Source organism: Hyperoodon ampullatus, assembly GCF_949752795.1.
Source record: "Hyperoodon ampullatus genome assembly, chromosome: 6".
In the NCBI taxonomy this organism is placed as follows: domain Eukaryota; kingdom Metazoa; phylum Chordata; class Mammalia; order Artiodactyla; family Ziphiidae; genus Hyperoodon; species Hyperoodon ampullatus.
Genome location: NC_136919.1, coordinates 937,982 through 955,309, shown reverse-complemented (window position 1 = coordinate 955,309; position 17,328 = coordinate 937,982). Strand labels below are relative to the sequence as shown.

Genomic DNA, 17,328 nt, shown 5'->3' with positions numbered 1-17,328 from the left:
CCCCGCTCCCGCAGCGCCGGCACCTCACAGCCTTGTCGCCACCTCTCCCTTCTTGCCCACACCCCTTTTCCTCTTGACCCCATCCTCTGAGCTGGCCCTGCCCTTCCCGGACTGCAGACCCTGACCCCGCAGCTGGCAGCCGCCTCCCAGGAGCGCGCTCGGGCTCCCCACTGCCTCCCCCTTCTCCGGACTCCGTGAGGGCTGAGCCTTCTCTTCGCCTCCTCTGGCCCGCAGCCCAGGATGCGCTTCCCCGGACGCCGGCTCGGGACTGTCTTCAGCCCCGCGCGCCACCTTGTACAGGCCCAGCCCTTCCCGCGTCCAGGCGTGTGCCTTCCCCCGTTGCGGTCCGAGCGCCGCCGCGCGCTGCCCCTCCGCCCCAGGGGCCCGGCGCGCACCGCCCTCCAGCCCCCCCCCCCCAACCCGGTGTGTGCAGTGGTGATGCCGAAAGGAATGTCAAGAAAACTTCTATCTGTGTCGCTTGTTGACGCCCGCAGGGAGTGCGAAGGAGGGCAGGGGATGGGGGAAGGTTGGAGGGCGGCCGCGGCCCGCTCAGGCTTGGGCGGCGGCGACTGCCGCAGGCGAGGCCATGCCGGCACCGGGATCCGGCAGACTCCTCGGTGGGCGGCGGGCGGCGGCGCGGCGGCGGCGGCGCGCGCGGCAGGCGGTAAGCACGGAGCCCAGCGCCAGGCAGGCGGCCAGGCTAGCGAGGAAGGAGACGGGCCCGAGCGCGTAGACCACGGCCAGTTCCCGCGCGGCAAGGGGCCGCGCGCAGTGGTTGAAGGCGGCGTCGGGGAAGGCGGTCAAGGGGCTGAGCGTCAGGCGTCCCGGCGACACGCAGATCAGCGTCTCGGCCTCTGCGGGACACGGGAGCGGCGTCAGGTGACGGCGGCGGCAGTGGCGCGCCCCGCCCCGCCCCGCCCGCGCCCGCGCCCGCGGCCCCGAGGGCTCACCTGTCACGGGCAGCGGGTGCCTGCGCAGCCAGGTGCAGAGTGGGCGCAGCGCGCAGCCGCAGGCCCAGGGGTTGCCGCGCAGTCGCAGCGTGCTGAGAGCGGGCAGGCCCGCCAGAAGCGCGGGCGCGAGGGCAGGCAGCTCGTTGTCCTGCAGGCTGAGCGTGCTCAGCTGCGGGAGCGCGCCCAGCGCCGCGGGCTCTAGACGCGCCAGCCGGTTCCCGGCCAGCGAGAGGACGCAAAGTGCGCGCAGTGGAGCGAAGGTGCCGGGCACCAGCGCCTCCAGCTGGTTGGCGCTGAGGTCGAGCTGCTTCAGCGCGCCCAAGCCCCAGAAGGCTCGCGCGTGCACCCAGCGCAGTCCGTTCTCGCGCAGGTCCAGGTGTAGCAGCGCGCCAGCGCCCACGAAGGCGCCGGGCGGCAGCGCACGCACGCGGTTGTGGTCCAGCAGCAGCGCGCGCACGCGCTGGCTCAGGCCCCCTGGCACGGCGGGCAGCGCGCGCCCGGAGCAGTTGGCCTGGCCCTCTGGCGCGCACGCGCACGCCTCAGGGCAGTCCGAGGCGCCCGGGGTTGCCGAGGGGGCGGCTGCGGGGGGCGCCTGGATCCAGACTGGCCACGGCGACAGCAGCAGTAGGAACAGCGGCGGCGGCCGCCGCGAGAGAAAGGAGGGGCTCCGCATGGGGGCAACCGTAGGAGGCCAGCTGCCCAGGCGTCCCGGGAGCCCGTCTGTCCCACGGCTGGTCCCGCGCCTAGGGCGGAGGCTGGGCACATAGCCAGCGCCCGGCACTGCCAGCCACCTGTCCTGAAGCTCTGAGCTCCTCTTGGCTCCGCGCCAGCAGCAGCACTGACAAGACGCCACCCCTCCTCACCTGCGTGGTCCACCGACCCGTACCCGGGTGAGGCCTGGGCAACTGGACCGCACCGTCGCCCCCGCAGCCTCACCCCCACTGAACTCATGGCTGCGACACACGGAACAGGACCCAGTGAGCCCCGCTCCTCACCCCAGTCTCCGCCGCCTCCTCTCGGCAGTGACCCTAGTGCACATATACAGTAGCCCCCGCCAGGGATGGTCCCATCCCCATGGGGCACCAGCACATGATGGGGGCCTGAACCCAGGGGACAGGCAGTGAGGTAGAGGGAGGGCTGCGCGCCTGAGGAAGGGGAGGCCATCACATCCGCCCCACCCTGCCCACCAAGGACTCTGCCGGAACTTGGAGGAGACAGAGTGGGTGGAGCAGGGGCACCAGCCCCAGTCCTCCTGCCACATGCTGCTCCCTCCGGACTCAGCAGAGTTGCAGGTCCTGTCCCAGCATTTTCCTGGGGTGGGGGTGGGGGTGGGGGTGGGATGGGCAGGGGCTCACGGGGGGCGGGGTGGGTGCTGTCTGCTTCATGGGACAAAGCGGCAGGAAGATGCAGGGAGGGGCTGGGCTGAGGCCACGACGGCAGGAAGTGGAAAGCCCAGGGGTGTGCTCCCTGCCCTGCAGGGTAGACAGCGGGAGCCCAGCATGGGCACTGGGCACCCCACTGAAGAGACAGGAGGCCACGCAGGTAGGTACAGACCCCTCCCCCACCCCAATATGCATCTGCAGAAGGGCTCGAGGGGGGCCAGCAGGGAGGACAACACAGACCCACCAACCACTGTTTAATTCCCCTTCTCCCAGCTGCCCAAAGCCCTACTCAGGCGGTGGGGGTTGTGAGGGCAGCTCCTCTAGGGTCGAGTCCATGGTGATGGGCATGAGGCCATGATCTCCCAGGGGCGGCATCATGGAGACCTCCATTTCAGGGGCCATGAAGTGGGGCTCCACATGCCCCACGTGCAGGTCCATGTGATCTTCCTGAGCCCCGAAGTGCCCCACCAACCTGCACAGCGTGGTCCAGGTCAGGCTAGCTGCAGGCGGCCATCGGCATGGGCTCATGAGGCCTCAACCACCCGGGGCTCCTGCCGTGTCTGTGAACCACACCTCCCGGGGGGGGTTCAGGGAGCAGGGGCACAGCTCGCCCTGGGGGTCCTCCCCCGGGGTCACTCACCTGCTGTCCATGTGTCCGGGGCATGTTTCACTGAGGGGTGGGGGGAAACAAAGGTAAGCCGTGAGTCTGGGAACAGTGGGGTTGGCCTCCAGGAGCCCAGCGGTGCTCCCCACACCTCTCCCCATCCCATTCTGGGAGACTCCATTCCCAAGTCCCTGGTGACCTCGCCCATCGAGACCAAGGGCCCAGGGGGACGGCCTGGTCCCGCAGCCCTCACACGTCCGCCCTGGCCCTGGGGCTCACGCACCCCTTGGCTCGAATGACGCCGACCACCACGATGATGAGAGCGCAGAAGCAGCTGGCGCTGATGCCCGCCAGCACCACCAGCAGGGCAATGAGGGCCTCGCGGCTGAGGCCAAAGCTACACTCGCAGTAGGTTCCAGCTGCAGAGACAGGGCCAAGGGGCTGTCGTCACCTCCCAGTGCGTGACCCCCAAGCCCGCCCTCCCACCCCCGGCAGCCACCAGAAGGACACGGGTGCGCCTGGCCTGCCTGGGCCAGGGAGGGCCCCTGGCTGGGGAACAGGAGGAGGCACCTGCAGCAGAGATGAGCAAAAGGGACAAACATATCAGGCCGAGGGGGCTGCCAACCAGGCAGGAGTCAGGCTGGGGCCAGGGGGCCATGGCCTCTGGACAGAACTCATCGGAAGGCGCTGCCTCTGGACAGAACTCATTGGAAGGCGCTGACCTCACAATGGAGCTGTGAGTCAGGGAGGGTGGGGGCAGGGCCTCGCCTTGGGCACCGCCTAGCAAGTTGGCGGTGTAGGAAACTTTTCTGACCCAAGCTCTCTTCCTCCTCACCTTTTACTTTTCCTGGAGAATATGGGGTCTCTGCTTCATATCCCTCTCTTTTTTTCAGAATTTAGCTTAACAGTTGTCTTTTTTTTTTTTTTAAACAATAGTTTGATTTCCAAAAAAATCGTGTGGAGGTGAGAGTGCACTGTTTCCTCACATACTGCGTTAGTTACCTGGCATGGTTTCCAAAGGGGCATCGGGCGGGCGCTGGGCTTCGAGCAGCCGTGGGCAGGCAGCCCCAGGGTAGGGCAGGTAGGGTGGCCGGGGCCTGGGAGCCACTCCAGAGTGCCCTGGCCAGATCTGAGGCAGGGGCAGTGGTGGGGCTGCTGTGGTCTTGGACGGAGAGTGCTTCACGGCAAAGGGGCAGCGGCTGCACTTGGGACCCTGGGGTCGCAGAGGCAACGGCCTGGAAACCCAGAGAGGTCCACAGTGGGCAACCCTGGGCCTGTTTCTCTGTCAGGATAAGGGCTGCGGCAGCTCAGGTGGGGCCTGGACTCCAGCTGACTGATGTCACCACCCTCCCCCCAAGACTGGAACAAGCAGGGACCAAGGGAGGCCCGGGGGTGGACACGCACCCACCGCCCCATACGGGCCCCAGCAGTGTCTCGCAGAACACCCTCAAGGTGCAGGTGGCTTCGAAACGGCTGCAGACAGCGTCTGGGGCTCTGGCTTAAGTGTGTCATTACAGTTGGAGCTCACGACCACCGCCATGGTCTGTCCCGTGCAGCCTCTCGCAGACCAGGCAAGCGCTGTCCACAGGAGGCTGGCACGGCTGGGGTTACCCTCAGCCTCCTCCCCTAAGGACCTGCCGAGCAAACCCAGGCAGCAGGAGCAAATACCTGCCCCCCACCACGGCTAACCCCACAGGGCACTGGGGGGTGGGGGGCGCCCCGCTGGGCCGCAACCAACTCCTGGTCACTGTGGACCTCCCTGACCCTCACACAGGAGCCCCCTCCTAGTGGCAGCTCCTGGCACACCCCTTCACCTGTTGAGTGATCCTATGACCTGAGACGCTGGGTTTTACCACACTCATCCACAAACTGAGTCCAAAGGGACTCAGGGCAGGTGCGTCCAGGCCCAGCGGCTGGCACTGCCACCCTGCCAGGCCGGTCCAGCAGGTCTGCATCCTGGTTAGGATGACGAAGGCATGCCCAGCCCAGTGCCAGGCAGGAAGTCCCTCTTCTTTTTTTTCTTTAAGTGTCTTTATTACTTATTTTTGGCTGCGTTGGGTCTTCGCCGCTGCGCGCAGGCTTTCTCTAGTTCCAGTGAGCCGGGGCCACTCTTCGTCGCGGTGCGGGGCCTTCTCATTGTGGCGGCTTCTCCCGTTGAGGAGCACAGGCTCCAGGCGCGAGGGCCTCAGCAGTTGTGGCTCGCGGGCTCTAGAGCGCAGGCTCAGTAGTTGCGGCGTGCAGGCCCAGATGCTCCGCGGCATGTGGGATCTTCCCGGACCAGGGCTCAAACCCGTGTCCCCTGCATTGGCAGGCGGATTCCTAACCACTGCGCTACCAGGGAAGTCCCAAGCCCCTCTTGTGACCACAGTGCAGCCCGCCTTGGAGGGGCCAAGCAGGTGGGGGCCAAGCAGGTGGGGGCCAAGGTGGGGACCCACTGGCCTGTCAGAGTCCTCAAACTGCTAAGGCTATGCAGCTCATCTCTCCAAACGCCATAGCAAACACCACCCTGTGGAGCAAGAAGGAAAAGCCCTAGAGGGAGTTCCCTGGCGGTCTAGGGGTTAGGATTGCGGGCTTTCACTACTGTGGCCTGGGTTCAATCCCTGGGTGGGGAACTGAGATCCCAGAAACTGCACGGCACAACCAAGAAACAAAACAAAGAAAAGCCCCAGAGCAGGACTGACACTAGGGCCCTCGAGCAGAACAGGCCAAAGAGAGGAGTGGGGGCACTGGGGCACAGACTGGTGGGGAGCTGCAGTGTGTCTGGGGGGCAGTGGGCATGGCTCCAGGCCTGGGAATGCACCGCACGGAGGAGCAGGGCAGTGGAGACGTTCGTTCCAAAGGGCCTTTGCCGCCCGTGGGGACGGCGCCACCGGGCTCGAGCAGTTCCCGCTGGACAAGTGAAGGTCTGGGCCACGGAGGCTGAGGCACTGAGCACAGCTTTGAAGGCCTCGGGCCTGGCAGAGCTAACAGCCTCCCCGCCCCCTGGGACCTGGGAGCAAGGGCAGTGCGGGGCCCCCAGTGGCGGCCTTGGACAGGACCCTGTGCTCCGGACACAACAGCCCTGTGCTGCAGCTCTGGGGATGGCTGGACTCACTGGGCCCGGCATCCTGTGCTAGGAGCATCGAGGCCCCCAGGCGCCCCTGACCACATGCCTCGGGGCACGGCAAGAACTGGCCTTTCTGAAAGCACTCTTCCTTGGAAGCCCCCAGCACTGCAGCTGCCCAAGCCTAGGCGTATCCCAGGCAGCACGTCATGCTGGAGACACAAGAAGTTCTTGGCTTCACGGGGGCTGCCTGGCCACCCGCCCACCTCACGCATTCTGATGGAACCCCCCCCGCCCCGGGCCCCAGCAGCAGCCCTGGGGCTCTCAGCCCAGCACTTGGGCGCCAGACCCTCGTGCCAGGCAGAGAGAGGGGGGGACCCGAGGGCTTCTTTCAAAGGCCAGAGGGGTGAGGCTGGAGCTGGAGGTCCCTCAGGAGGGCCGCCCTGGAGGGCCCATCTCCCAGACAGCCCACCCCTGGTGAGCTCCTGCCCAAGCCACGAGAGTGACGGGGGCCTCTGTCAGCCACGGTGGCCCAGAGACACCACGTGCCAGGACTCGCGGCCTGGAGCCCAAACACGGGTGTGCAGCTCCCCACCGACTCCTGGGGGCCGGGCTCTGCCAGGCTCTGTGGGAGGCTGGTCTGGAGGGAGAACCTGACCGCGTGCCCACGAAGCCCACAGAGCCAGCAGGACAGGGAAGGAGGAAGAACCATCTGCTTTACTCTCATCCTGGGGGCTGGGCGGGGTGTGGGCCGGGGGCGGGTCCTGGCGACGGCTCAGCCGCAGCTCTTGGGCAGGCGGTAGACGCCAGCGGAGTAGACAAGCTGCTGGTCGCGCACCTTCCTCTGCAGGAAGCCCTGGAGCTCCTGCAGGTCGATCTCGGCCAGCGCGGGGCCGGTGACCACGAACATGCGCAGCATGCTGTAGATGCGCTCCAACGACAGGCTCTCCAGGTTGGTCAGCATGGCCTGGATGTACGTCCAGAAGAGCTAGGGGCACAGCGGCCGGGGGGCCGGCGGTCAGGCCACGCCGGGCTGCGCCCTCACCCGCCCTCGCCTGGCCCGGGCCCCGGCGCACCAGCAGCTCCTCCTCCTTCTGGTCAGCCTGCGAGGCCAGGCCCGAGTCGCTCTCGTCGTCACTGTCCACGAGCACCATGCTGTCCCGGTCCTGGGGCCGCTCCTCCTCCACCACCGAGAAGGTGCCGGCCGGCTCCTCCCGCAGCACGCCCTGCTGCAGCCACACCGACATGCGCCGCCGCAGCAGTGCCACGGGCATCTTCACCACCTTGCTCAGCTCCTCCAGGGTCCAGCTGGCTGTGGGCGGGGCAGCCAAGCACATGGCATGCTGGGCAGGGCTGTGCCCCCTCAGCTCGTCGGCAGGACCCTCACGGCACAGCCAGGCCCCAGCGGGGGGGACGGGGCGGGGGGGGAAGGGCCTGCTGCCCGCGTGGCTCTGGGCCGCCTGGGTCCCGCCCACCCTCCACCCACCCTCCACCGGACACAGAACGGTGCCCTCCCGGGAGGCGTGGCCAGAGCAGGGCGGCTGGGGGCTCACCTTGGTCCTGGAAGTACAGCAGGACCACTGCCTGCACAGGGGTCACCGCCACGGACAGGGTACGGTCAGCCAGCTCCACATCCATGGTCACCAGGCCCAAGGTGTGCTTCCAGCTGAGTGTCCGCATGGCCTGGGGAGGGCTGGGATCAGCACAGGCCGCCCAGCGGGTCCGGCTGGACAAGGCTTTGCTACCTGGGACCGGGTGAGGAAGGGCTCCCTGACCTGCCCCCACCCTGGCGGGCAGCGACGGGACCAGCACATGGCTGGACTCCAGTCCCCTCCCCCTCAACCGGCACCCCTAACAGCGAGGGCCCCTGTGCCTGAGAGAAACGTCCACGTCCTGGCCCCAGGACCTCAGAAAGTGACCTGACTTGGAAACTAGGCCTTTGCAGATGTCATTGGGGAAGAAGAGGTCGTGCTGGAGTACCGCGAACCCAAATCTAACTCAATCAGTGTCCTCACGGGAGGGCAGACGGTGTGCGAGGCTGGAGAGACACAGGCCCCCCTGGAGGCTGGAAGAGGCAGGAAGGACTCACCCTGGCCTCCAGAAGGCCCTCACCTCCATCTCACACCCTGGCCTCCAGAGCTAAGAGAAGTTCCTGTTTTAGCACCTGGTGTGCGGTACTTTGTTACAGCCACCACGGGACGGCGATACAGACTTCAGCCGGAGGGGAAGGTGCTGCTGTAGCAAATACCTTTTTAGAACACGTGGACGTGGCTGTGGTGTTGGGGGATGGGGAGGGCCGGGGAAGTTTTGAGCTGCATGCTCATAAACTCCTGGGTTGCCCTGGAGAGGCTATTGGTAGAAACACAGACAGGAAAGCCCATTCCAGGGAGGCCTGTTGAAGCAAGGAACACATCACCGGAGATGGGAGGAAAGGCGACCCGTCACGCGGCGACAGAGACGTGCTCTGCTGGGTGGAAAGCAGAACTCGCGAGGGAGGAACCTGGACGTTAGGTTGAGATTTCCAAGCCAAGTATGGAAGGTGCAGCCTGCTTTCTCCTCACCGCTTGGAGTGAATTGAGAGGGAAAACCGAGGAAGGACCTGGTGAGCAGAAAGGAGCCAGCAGCGCTCGGTGGTTTGCACATCTTGCCGTGTGCTCTGCAGACAGAGCCGGTATGGCCCTAGAGGTGACCTGTGTCAAGGTGGCACCAACCAGCAGTGCCCAGGAGCCAGGACAGAGAGGGTCCAGTAGAGGCGCGAGAGCCCCCAGGCCCATGGACTGGACGTCGAGAACTGCATGGAGGCCAAGGTCCCTGAGAAGTTAATAGCAGTGGGAACGATGCCAGCCTGGGTGGAAAGGGAGGGACGGCCAAAGGGAGAGCATGACTCAGGGCAGGGCCGTGCGGCAGAGGCCTGGCCTGGCAGGGTGGGGCTGCCCCCGAGGGCAGAGAAGACTGGCATCCAGCCAAATGGAGTGGAATTTCCTCCAGTGGATCTCAGACTTGCTTAGGGCCTGGGAACCCTCCCTTCCTCCCTTCCTTCCAGTATCTCCCTTTTGGAGGGCAGGTGTCTGTCCCACCACTGGACTTCGGAAGCAGAGATATTTATTCATAGGTTTACAGCTGAAGGAGAATCAGTGCCCCAGCTCTCACCCTGACCTGACTTAGAGATCTGGGACTTTGAGTTGGTGCCCGAATGGTTAAGACTGTGGGGACGTTGGACGTGGCTAAATGTATCTTGCACGTGAGAAGAACGTGAATTTTGGGGGCCAGAGAGTAGACTCTCACAGGTTGAACTGTGACCTCCACAGATGACGTTAAGGTCCTCACTCCCAGTGCCTCAGGATGTAACTCTATTTGCCAGTCGGGTCACTACAGATGCAGCTAGTTAAGGTGAGGTCACACTGGCGTGGGGGACCCTTAATTCAGTATGACTGATGTCCCCATAAGAAGAGGGGAATCTGGACACAGGGACACCGGGAGAGACCGTGGGGCACGATGCAGGGGTCAGAGTGACGCCTCTACAAGCCAACAACATCTGGAGCCCCAGCAGCTGAAAGAGGCAAGAGGATCCTCCCCTGGAGCCTTTGGAAGGAGCGCGGCCCTGCCCACACCTTGGCTTTGAACTTCTGGCTGCCAGAACTGAGACAATAAATTTCCGGTGCATCGGTGGCCCGTGTCTGGGGTACTTTGTTAGGGCCGGCCCGGGGGACACTGGTCACTCTGGGCTAAGCGCTGCTCTGAGCCCAGCTCTGAGCCCAGCTCTGAAGAGGGGCGCAGCTAACCTCTCTACAGCTGGCAGCTGGCCAAGCTCATAACCACGCACTCTGGCTCCAAGGCCATGACCTTTACAACCACTCCAGCCTGCAGCGGGCACATGCGAGGCCCAGCAGCAGATGGCACAGGCATGGCCACCCCCACGTGTCCAGCACAGTCCTCGGGCCAGGAGCCCGGCTGGCGGGAGGCAGAGGCACCGTGGCCACAGGCTTAACCTCTTGGCACAGACCGGGGGCCTGCCCGGCTGGCTCCAGCGCCATCACGCTGGGTACATGGGCCTGAGATGGAGGACATGCCTGAGCCACCCCCAGGCCCCCGGGGGAACTCCGGAGGAAGCCGGCAGGGCCTCTCCAGGCAGGCGAGCTGCGGCGCAGAGGCCAGCAGGGCAGCCAGAGCGGCAGGGGAGGGTGCCGAGCACACGGGCGGGCCACGTGGATGTCCTCAACGGGGGGGGGGGTTGCGGGGCAGCGCTGAGGCCCCACAGAGCAAGCGCCACCCACCACGCAGGGGCAGGAAGGGGCCCGGCCCGGCCCCACCTGCCACCCTCCTGGGGCTCTGTCCTGAGGGCTCCCACCTCCAGGGGTGTCCCAGGCCCTCCAAGGCTCAGGGTCTGCACCCTGGACACCTGCGGCCCTGTCCTCTGCTGGGGTGCCTGACGTCTCCTCCGGCCGGTGGCCTCTCAGGCCCCACACCCCACTCATCAGACTGAACGCCCCAGAACCCACTTCCCCACCTGTCCCCTGAAACCTGGGACAGGTGCCCCAAACTCCCTCCTCTCTCCCAACACGGCTCCTCTGAACCATCACCTGAGAGAAGGGTCCTCCGTGCCACGGACCCTTGCCCACGCCAGGCTCCACCTGCCCACACCTCTCACCTGGACCCCCAACGCCAGGACTGGAGGGGACGAGCGATAAACTCTGCCAATCGGCCACTCCTGGCCCCCGGCCTCCTGACCAGCCCACACACCCCCTTCTCCTTGCCGAGCCCTGTGGCCCCAGGGACCTGACAGCAGACAGCATGGTCTGGGTCCCCAAGTGCCCTGGCACTCCAGAAAGCAGCTTCCAGGGAAACAAGCCAGGGAGGGGCAGGATGGCGGAGGATCATGGAGGTCAAACACCTCAAAAGCAACCTGGAGACTCCCTGGAGACGCCCATGGAGGAGACAGAGCTCCCGACTCCCCCTGGGGCGATCACTGCAGCCCCTGGTTCTGAGGCCAAGAGGGTGGACGGTGGAAGAGGCAGCCCAGGGGCACGCCCACTCCCAGCGCCTTGGGAGCACAGGAGGGCGTGCAGAGAGTGTGCACACCTGCACAGACAGGCTCCCAGGAGGGGAGGGGAGGGTGCTGAGGGCAGGGCGCAGACACCGAGGGACTCGTCCGAGGTGCCAGGTGCCTGGCGGCGCGGCCATACCTTCAGCTTCTCGTACTTCCGGCAGTAGACGTCCAGGGCCTCCCTGATGTCCTCGGGGACCTCCAGCTTCTCGTCCTTGAAGGGCGGCCAGAACTCGCTGGACAGGATGACAGCGTAGACCCCGAACGGTGGCTGCTGCTCCGCGGGGCGCTTCTCGTCGTCCTCGCGGATGTTGGCGTTGATGCGGCGCGAGTCTGCCATGTCCTGCGGGGGAGGCGGGGCCTCCTGAAGGCCCGGGACCGGCAGGGGCGGGGCCAGGCGGGGGCGGGGAGCCCCAGGCACCTACCTTGAGCATGACCTCGCAGAAGTGCATCGGGGCCTCGCCAAAGCGCAGCTTCAGCAGCTCCACGTTGCGGATCTCCCTGGAAGGACGCATCTCTGAGGGCTGCGGTGTGCCCCCACCCCACGTGGCACCTGCAGAGCGACACTGCCCCCCATCCCCCCTCCCTGGAGCAGGGACACCCCCAGCCCAGGAGAAGAGGCGGGAGCCCTGTGCCCACTCCACCCCAGGAGGGCCGGAAGCCCTGGGACCTACCACCCCAGGCTCCTTGGCTGCCCCCAGGGCCCCCCCACCCCGGGGGGCAGAGGCCAAGCACAGGTCAGTCCCCGCCCAGCCTCGGGGACCCAGCACGTTCCCGATGCGCACCAGTGCTAACAGAGAGCAGCCCTGCAAGTGAAGGCCACGCCTCCCCGGGGACCCGGAGCACCTCACAGGCCTCACCGCTCGGGGCTGAAACTGAACTGGTGCAGCAGGCGGTCGGCCAGCAGCGAGCGGTACTCGTTGATGAAGAGGTCCTTGCTGCCATAGATGCTGACCAGCAGGCTGATGATGTCCGAGGAGCGCCGCTTAGAGCTGGACTTCCCTGCATGGCACGGGCACCACCGGCGCCTCTCAGACACGGAGGCGGCACAGATGGTGCCAGGCGGCTCCTGCCCAGCCAAGCCCATGAGGTGGGGATGCCGAAAACCCACTCCTTCTCCAGCTGAAGCAGCAGAAGCAGGTGGGGCAGGCAGGGCACCCTCCCACGGGTCTGGACGGGGATGCCACCCAAGCCAGGTGAAGAACCCTAGGGAACCAGGCGGGGTTACACTCTGACCATGGATCCCCTCGAGCTCCAGAGCCCACATGGCAACAAACTGGAGACCAGAGCACCTGCCCGACTGGACCACCCCCCGAAATCCAGAGCCTGGCAGCAGGGCCGGCAGGCGCTGACCTGGATCCGCGTCCACAGGGTCGGGGACCCAGTCCTCTGGCTCGCCGGAGTCATCCTCGCTGTCCTGGCCAGTCTCCAGGCTTGCCGGGTCCGTCTTGGACAGCTCAACAGCCAAGTCCCCCGTCCCATCCGAGTCCCCGGTCAGCCCTGCCACGATCTGCCGCACCGTGTCCTCCCGCGTCCTGCCAGGCACGAGCCCCTCACCGCCTGTCCCACCTGAACATGGGACCCCACCTGACCCCTGCAGCCAGGGCTGTCAGTCACGTGCTAAAGGCAAGCCCGTGAGACTCCCTCCCCCGCCCCGCCACCCCTAAAACTAAATCATTTTCTAAGAGTAGGAACTGAGATGACGAGACACACCCAAGGCCAGGCCATGCGTGGCCAGGAGGCAGCAGGCCTGAGTCAGGGCAGCTCCAGACGCTGCCCGGCCCCATGCCCGAGCCTCCACTGTGCCCTCAGGGGTTTCTGGGTGGCGGTGCACGGCACCTGCTCAAACACATTCCCCAGCAGACAGCCTGAGACGTTCTGCTCCTCGTGGTGGAAGACCAGCAAGACAAGGCCCCACCCTTCCCGTCAGCCCTGGGGCCAGGCTGGCACGAGGCAAAGCTGAGCAGGGGCTCCTGTCTGTGCTGGTGTGGGCCTCCCGGCCTGCACACGGGCCTGGTGACCCTGGGCTACAGGCATGGGAACCAGCACTGGCAGAAGGAAGGAGCCCAGCCTGAGCCGCCCAGCCCAGGAGGAGAGATGGAGCATCCCTGGCTCCCCAAGGACAACAGCCCTCTGTCTCCAGCAAGATCCACGGGGAGTGCAGCTGCACGAGTGGGGCTGGGGGCTCTGAGCAGCTTCCTGGAGTCGGCCCCTGGCGCTCACCTCAGGTAGCGGCGAATGGGCTCACAGGCCACCTCCAGGACAACCATGGACGGATCCAGCACACGCAGCGCCTTGATGGCGGAGATGTACAGGGTGATGATGTCACACGTATTCACGCCTACGGCCGGGATGGGAGAGCTCCATCACAGAAGGGCCCAGGGAACACAGGGACGCGGAGGCAGCCACCCTGGTCAGGTGACCTGCAGGTCCCACCTCACCCCCAGGAGACCTGCGTGATCTGCAGGGAGCTGTCCCCTCCCCTACCCCTGCACTCCCTTGCTTTCTCCCCTTGCCAAGTGGTGTCTGTTCTAAAGGGACCGGGCACTGCCCCTGCCCCCGAAGGACCACACAAAACTGCCTCCTAACCCACTCCCTCCACAGGCCCCAGGCCTGGGCTTCCAGATCCGGGCCCTGAGGGTGAATGGTGGGTGGGCGGCACCTGGGTGGAGGAGTCGCGTCTCCAGGGCAGCCTTGAGGGACACAAGAAGCTGCGGCCTCTGGTCGGTCCTCTCCAGGCAGTACTTGAGGTCTTCCACGGCCGGCCGGGAGTCCGGGAAGTCTGCAGGGAGAGGCTGGTCCTGGCACGTGCACATGTGGCGAGCACACACTGTGCGCAGAGGGCCCGGCTCTGCTTGAGACACCGCGGTCCCAGATGTGCCCGCCGCCCCACCCTCAATGAGCTGAAGGGCAGAGGCACAGGAGAACGGCTCCCTGGCAGGCGGGGCCGACCTCGAATGATGCTGAAGAGCTCCTCGATGCGCAGGCTAGCGTAGATGCGATAGAAGAACCTCTGCACATGGCAGCGCCACCGGCGCAGGGTGCTCCCAGCCTCTGGGGACGCAGGCCTGCTGGGGCCGTCCTGCAGGAACACCTTGCCCAGCCAGCCGACCACCCTCTCAATCCACTGTCGGGAGAACACAAGTGTGGGGCTCTGGGGGCCAAGCCCAGAACAGAGACGAGGAGAAGCCACACAGCTACCTGCCCCTCTGGCTGGGCCCTGGGAGCCCCCAAGGCCACCTACTCTGAAGACCAGGAGCACATTAAAATCAGCAGGACGAGGGGCCCAAAGGAGGCCTCCTAGGGCCTCCATCAACACACACCCAGGCCCCTTCCACACACACCAGCACCCGTGCTCATCCCCAGCCGACAGTGGCTCTGACACAGGGCGCTACGTCGGAGCGGATGGACACACCCTGGGGGTCCCATGCACAACGAGACCCCCCCACGCACAACCCACAGGACCTAGCGGGAACACTTCTGAGCCCGTGCACGTTAAATCTACAGGACACCCTACCACACGGACCCGAGCACGTACATGTCTTCCCACGGCCGCCCAGCCACCGGAAAGACCACCCGGACGATGTGCCGCCTAGGGACGGCACAGCTACCGGCCAGACCTCCAGCTTCACCCCCGCCCCCCTCCCGTGTCAAGGACATTTGCTTTGAACACCACCCCTCACCCCCACAGCTTACCTGAATCCTCAGGAGACAGACAGCAGGAGCAGTGGAGGGGAGCAGCTGGGAAGTGGGAGCGGGCTGAGGCCCCCCGTGGTTGGGTGCAGCTCTTCCTCAACTCTGTGCAGCCCAGAGCAGATCCCAGACCATGTCCCAACAGCATGGATGCCCCCGAGGCCCCCCCACTGGGATACCCCAGACCTTGGCATGGCCTCCAGCCCCGTGACCCTGCGCAGACCTCACTAAGCACGTCACAGGCTCTTCCTTGCTATCACCAGGATGGGCCCGGAATGACTGGCCTCCACCCAGCACCAAGACGACTTCCATCACCAGCAACATCCTGATGCACCCGGCTCTCCACGCTCTGGCCATTTCTAAGACCGAGGTGTCAGTTTTGCCAGAAACCTCTAATCCACAAGGACAGAGCCCGCGGGGGGTCCTCACCTTGTGGAACTCACGCAGGAAGGAGCGCTCATACTCGCCCCGGCAGCGGTCCTCCATCCTCTCCCGGGTCACTTGGTGCAGGGTGGTGGTCACAGCCTCGGCACTGACCCGCTCCAGCAGACTAAGCCTGTGTCTGGAGAACAGCCCTGCCCGTGGAGAACGCAGAGCACACGCACACACGCCCAACCCCACCCCAGCACGTGCCACCCACAGCTCTCCCGTCGGGGGCACAACTGCACCAGAGGCTTCGAGGAAAAGCTGCTGTGAGGACAAGCACTGGCCAGTGACTGCCCGCCCTCCCCAGCTGGCCTCTCTGCCCAGGCCGGGACACTAGCCTTGCCCACGTGATCAGCATGTCTGGCTACTGGGGCCAAGGCTCATCTCCCAGAAATGGCCCTGAGACAATGGCTAAGTACGTCACTACCCTGGCCCCACAAACACAGATGCAGCTGTCTGTGCCCTTTGGTGCAGATGCCGATCTATGAGGACAAAGGCTCCTGAGAGAACGAAGCTTCTGTGGATCAGGCCACACCCTCAGTCCAGCTAAGAAACTCTCTAACAGCTGCACTGCTGCCACTTCACTCAAAATCATCATAAGTGGCCACAGAGAGTGGAGGGACCACACGACAAGACCTGGCTCTAACAACAAGATCTTTCCCTCCTCGAGAAGCCAGAGGGCAATCAGTTTTCCCACCACGTTGGTCTAATTTTCTGACTCTAACTTCTAGAAAGAAAAAAGAACAGTCACACCTTTTGCAACCATAGGATAAACAACATTCCTCTCCTGAGAGCCTACAAACAGCACAGCAAAATTCTGCACAGCCCAGGAAATTCAGAATCACGTGAAATCTTAACATAAGCAAAGTGTGAAACCCTAAGCTAGGGCGAGTGACAGATGCACCTGTGTCCAGGGCGAAAGGTATAAACTCACAACACACGGATCCTGGGGACCCTCTCTTTGGCTACCAGGACAGGTGGCAGAGACCCCCAGCCAGCTCAGCAGCTCTCTGCAGGGGCCAGCTGGACCCAGAGGGGCAAGCAGGAGCCAGGAGGAACAGGGGCACGGCCACGCAGGCACAAGTACTCACAGGACTTGGCTGAGCTGGTGGAACTGCTCCAGCGCCTGGCGGCACCAGCACTGCTGCTTGTCACTGCCACATCCCGCACAGAGTGGGCTCTGCAGAAGGCGGTAGTACCGGCGGCGGGCGTATCTGCTGTCCAATTCCCCCTCCAGTTCGGGGTCGGTTCCTCCTTCTCCTTTTCTCTTACTCTGCATGTAAACTCTCAAGAAGCGCCCATAGAGGCGCTGGATCATCTCCTGAAAAGTTCTGGGAGTGGAAAAGAACAAGACACCCCGCAACGTGGTATGAACCTTTTCCCGAAGCCCCTGAGCACCGGTGCCCATAAGCAAGCCCAGGCGAGTCCATTTCTCCAGGAGCTCTAGGCTACGCAGGTAGGGATCCAGGCGGCTCTCCAGGAGCCCGAAAGCATCGAGGAGCAGCAGAAGGCACTGGGGCTCGTCTGCACAGTTCTCACGTTGGGAGACGGCATTCCAGAACTCGAGGGATATGTTAGCCTGCAGGTCGTTCTGCAGCACCTCTGCGAACCACTCCTCCAGGACCGAGTGCAGACCGTGGCCCCTGAGAACCTCCACCGCCGCCCGGAGCTCCTCCTCTTTTGGAGGGACCGCACCGCTGGTCCGGGAGGATGCCTGGAGTACAGAAAACTTTAAGAAGAGAACACAGCGCAGAGGTGGAAAAAGCAATGACAAATAGACATAAACAGGAAAGGGATAAAGCACAGGGGAGGCTACGGAAACCCCGCTGCCCTTCGTCGCACGGATGCAGGGCCCACGCTTAGGGACAGGCTGTGGAACAAGAAAGGACTCTGGGGGAAACAAGCTGGGCAGAAGCGGGCGGAGGGATCCGTATGAACCCGAGAGTGGACGCGCAGGGTCCCGGGAATCCCGCACGGGCCCGCCGCCCTCTTCTCGGGCCTCACCAGTCCCAGAGCGGCCGGCGGCACCAGTCCGGTGCTCACGGTATTCCAGGCCACCAGCAGCTCTTGGGCAGGTCCGGGGTCATTGTGCGCCGCCGCTTCCGCCGCCGCCATCTGCTCCCACCAGCTCCTAGAGCCGCCGGCGCGGCGCGCGGCGCGCGGCGATGACGCAAACGAGAGGCGCG

General features: G+C 65.0%; 3 protein-coding genes across 3 annotated transcripts; all 3 read right to left on the bottom strand.

Moving 5' to 3' along the window:
* Nucleotides 1-469: 469 nt before the first annotated feature.
* On the bottom strand, nucleotides 470-1,852 carry LRRC26 (leucine rich repeat containing 26). The gene is made up of 2 exons (XM_079706446.1): nucleotides 951-1,852; nucleotides 470-854 (listed from the first exon to the last, which is right to left on the bottom strand). Exons 1-2 carry the CDS (start codon nucleotides 1,621-1,623, stop codon nucleotides 550-552), a joined length of 978 nt encoding a protein of 325 aa, XP_079562572.1. The 5' UTR covers nucleotides 1,624-1,852; the 3' UTR covers nucleotides 470-549.
* Nucleotides 1,853-2,596: 744 nt separating this feature from the next.
* On the bottom strand, nucleotides 2,597-4,496 carry TMEM210 (transmembrane protein 210). The gene is made up of 4 exons (XM_079706540.1): nucleotides 3,939-4,496; nucleotides 3,220-3,355; nucleotides 2,973-3,002; nucleotides 2,597-2,804 (listed from the first exon to the last, which is right to left on the bottom strand). The coding sequence occupies exons 1-4, from the start codon at nucleotides 3,943-3,945 to the stop codon at nucleotides 2,618-2,620; spliced, it is 360 nt and encodes a 119-aa protein (XP_079562666.1). The 5' UTR covers nucleotides 3,946-4,496; the 3' UTR covers nucleotides 2,597-2,617.
* A 2,182-nt stretch (nucleotides 4,497-6,678) lies between these two features.
* On the bottom strand, nucleotides 6,679-17,272 carry ANAPC2 (anaphase promoting complex subunit 2). The gene is made up of 13 exons (XM_079707054.1): nucleotides 17,147-17,272; nucleotides 16,234-16,856; nucleotides 15,146-15,278; nucleotides 13,976-14,150; nucleotides 13,686-13,805; nucleotides 13,247-13,364; nucleotides 12,377-12,558; nucleotides 11,884-12,025; nucleotides 11,449-11,524; nucleotides 11,163-11,366; nucleotides 7,533-7,662; nucleotides 7,056-7,291; nucleotides 6,679-6,967 (listed from the first exon to the last, which is right to left on the bottom strand). Exons 1-13 carry the CDS (start codon nucleotides 17,255-17,257, stop codon nucleotides 6,755-6,757), a joined length of 2,463 nt encoding a protein of 820 aa, XP_079563180.1. The 5' UTR covers nucleotides 17,258-17,272; the 3' UTR covers nucleotides 6,679-6,754.
* Nucleotides 17,273-17,328: the final 56 nt, after the last annotated feature.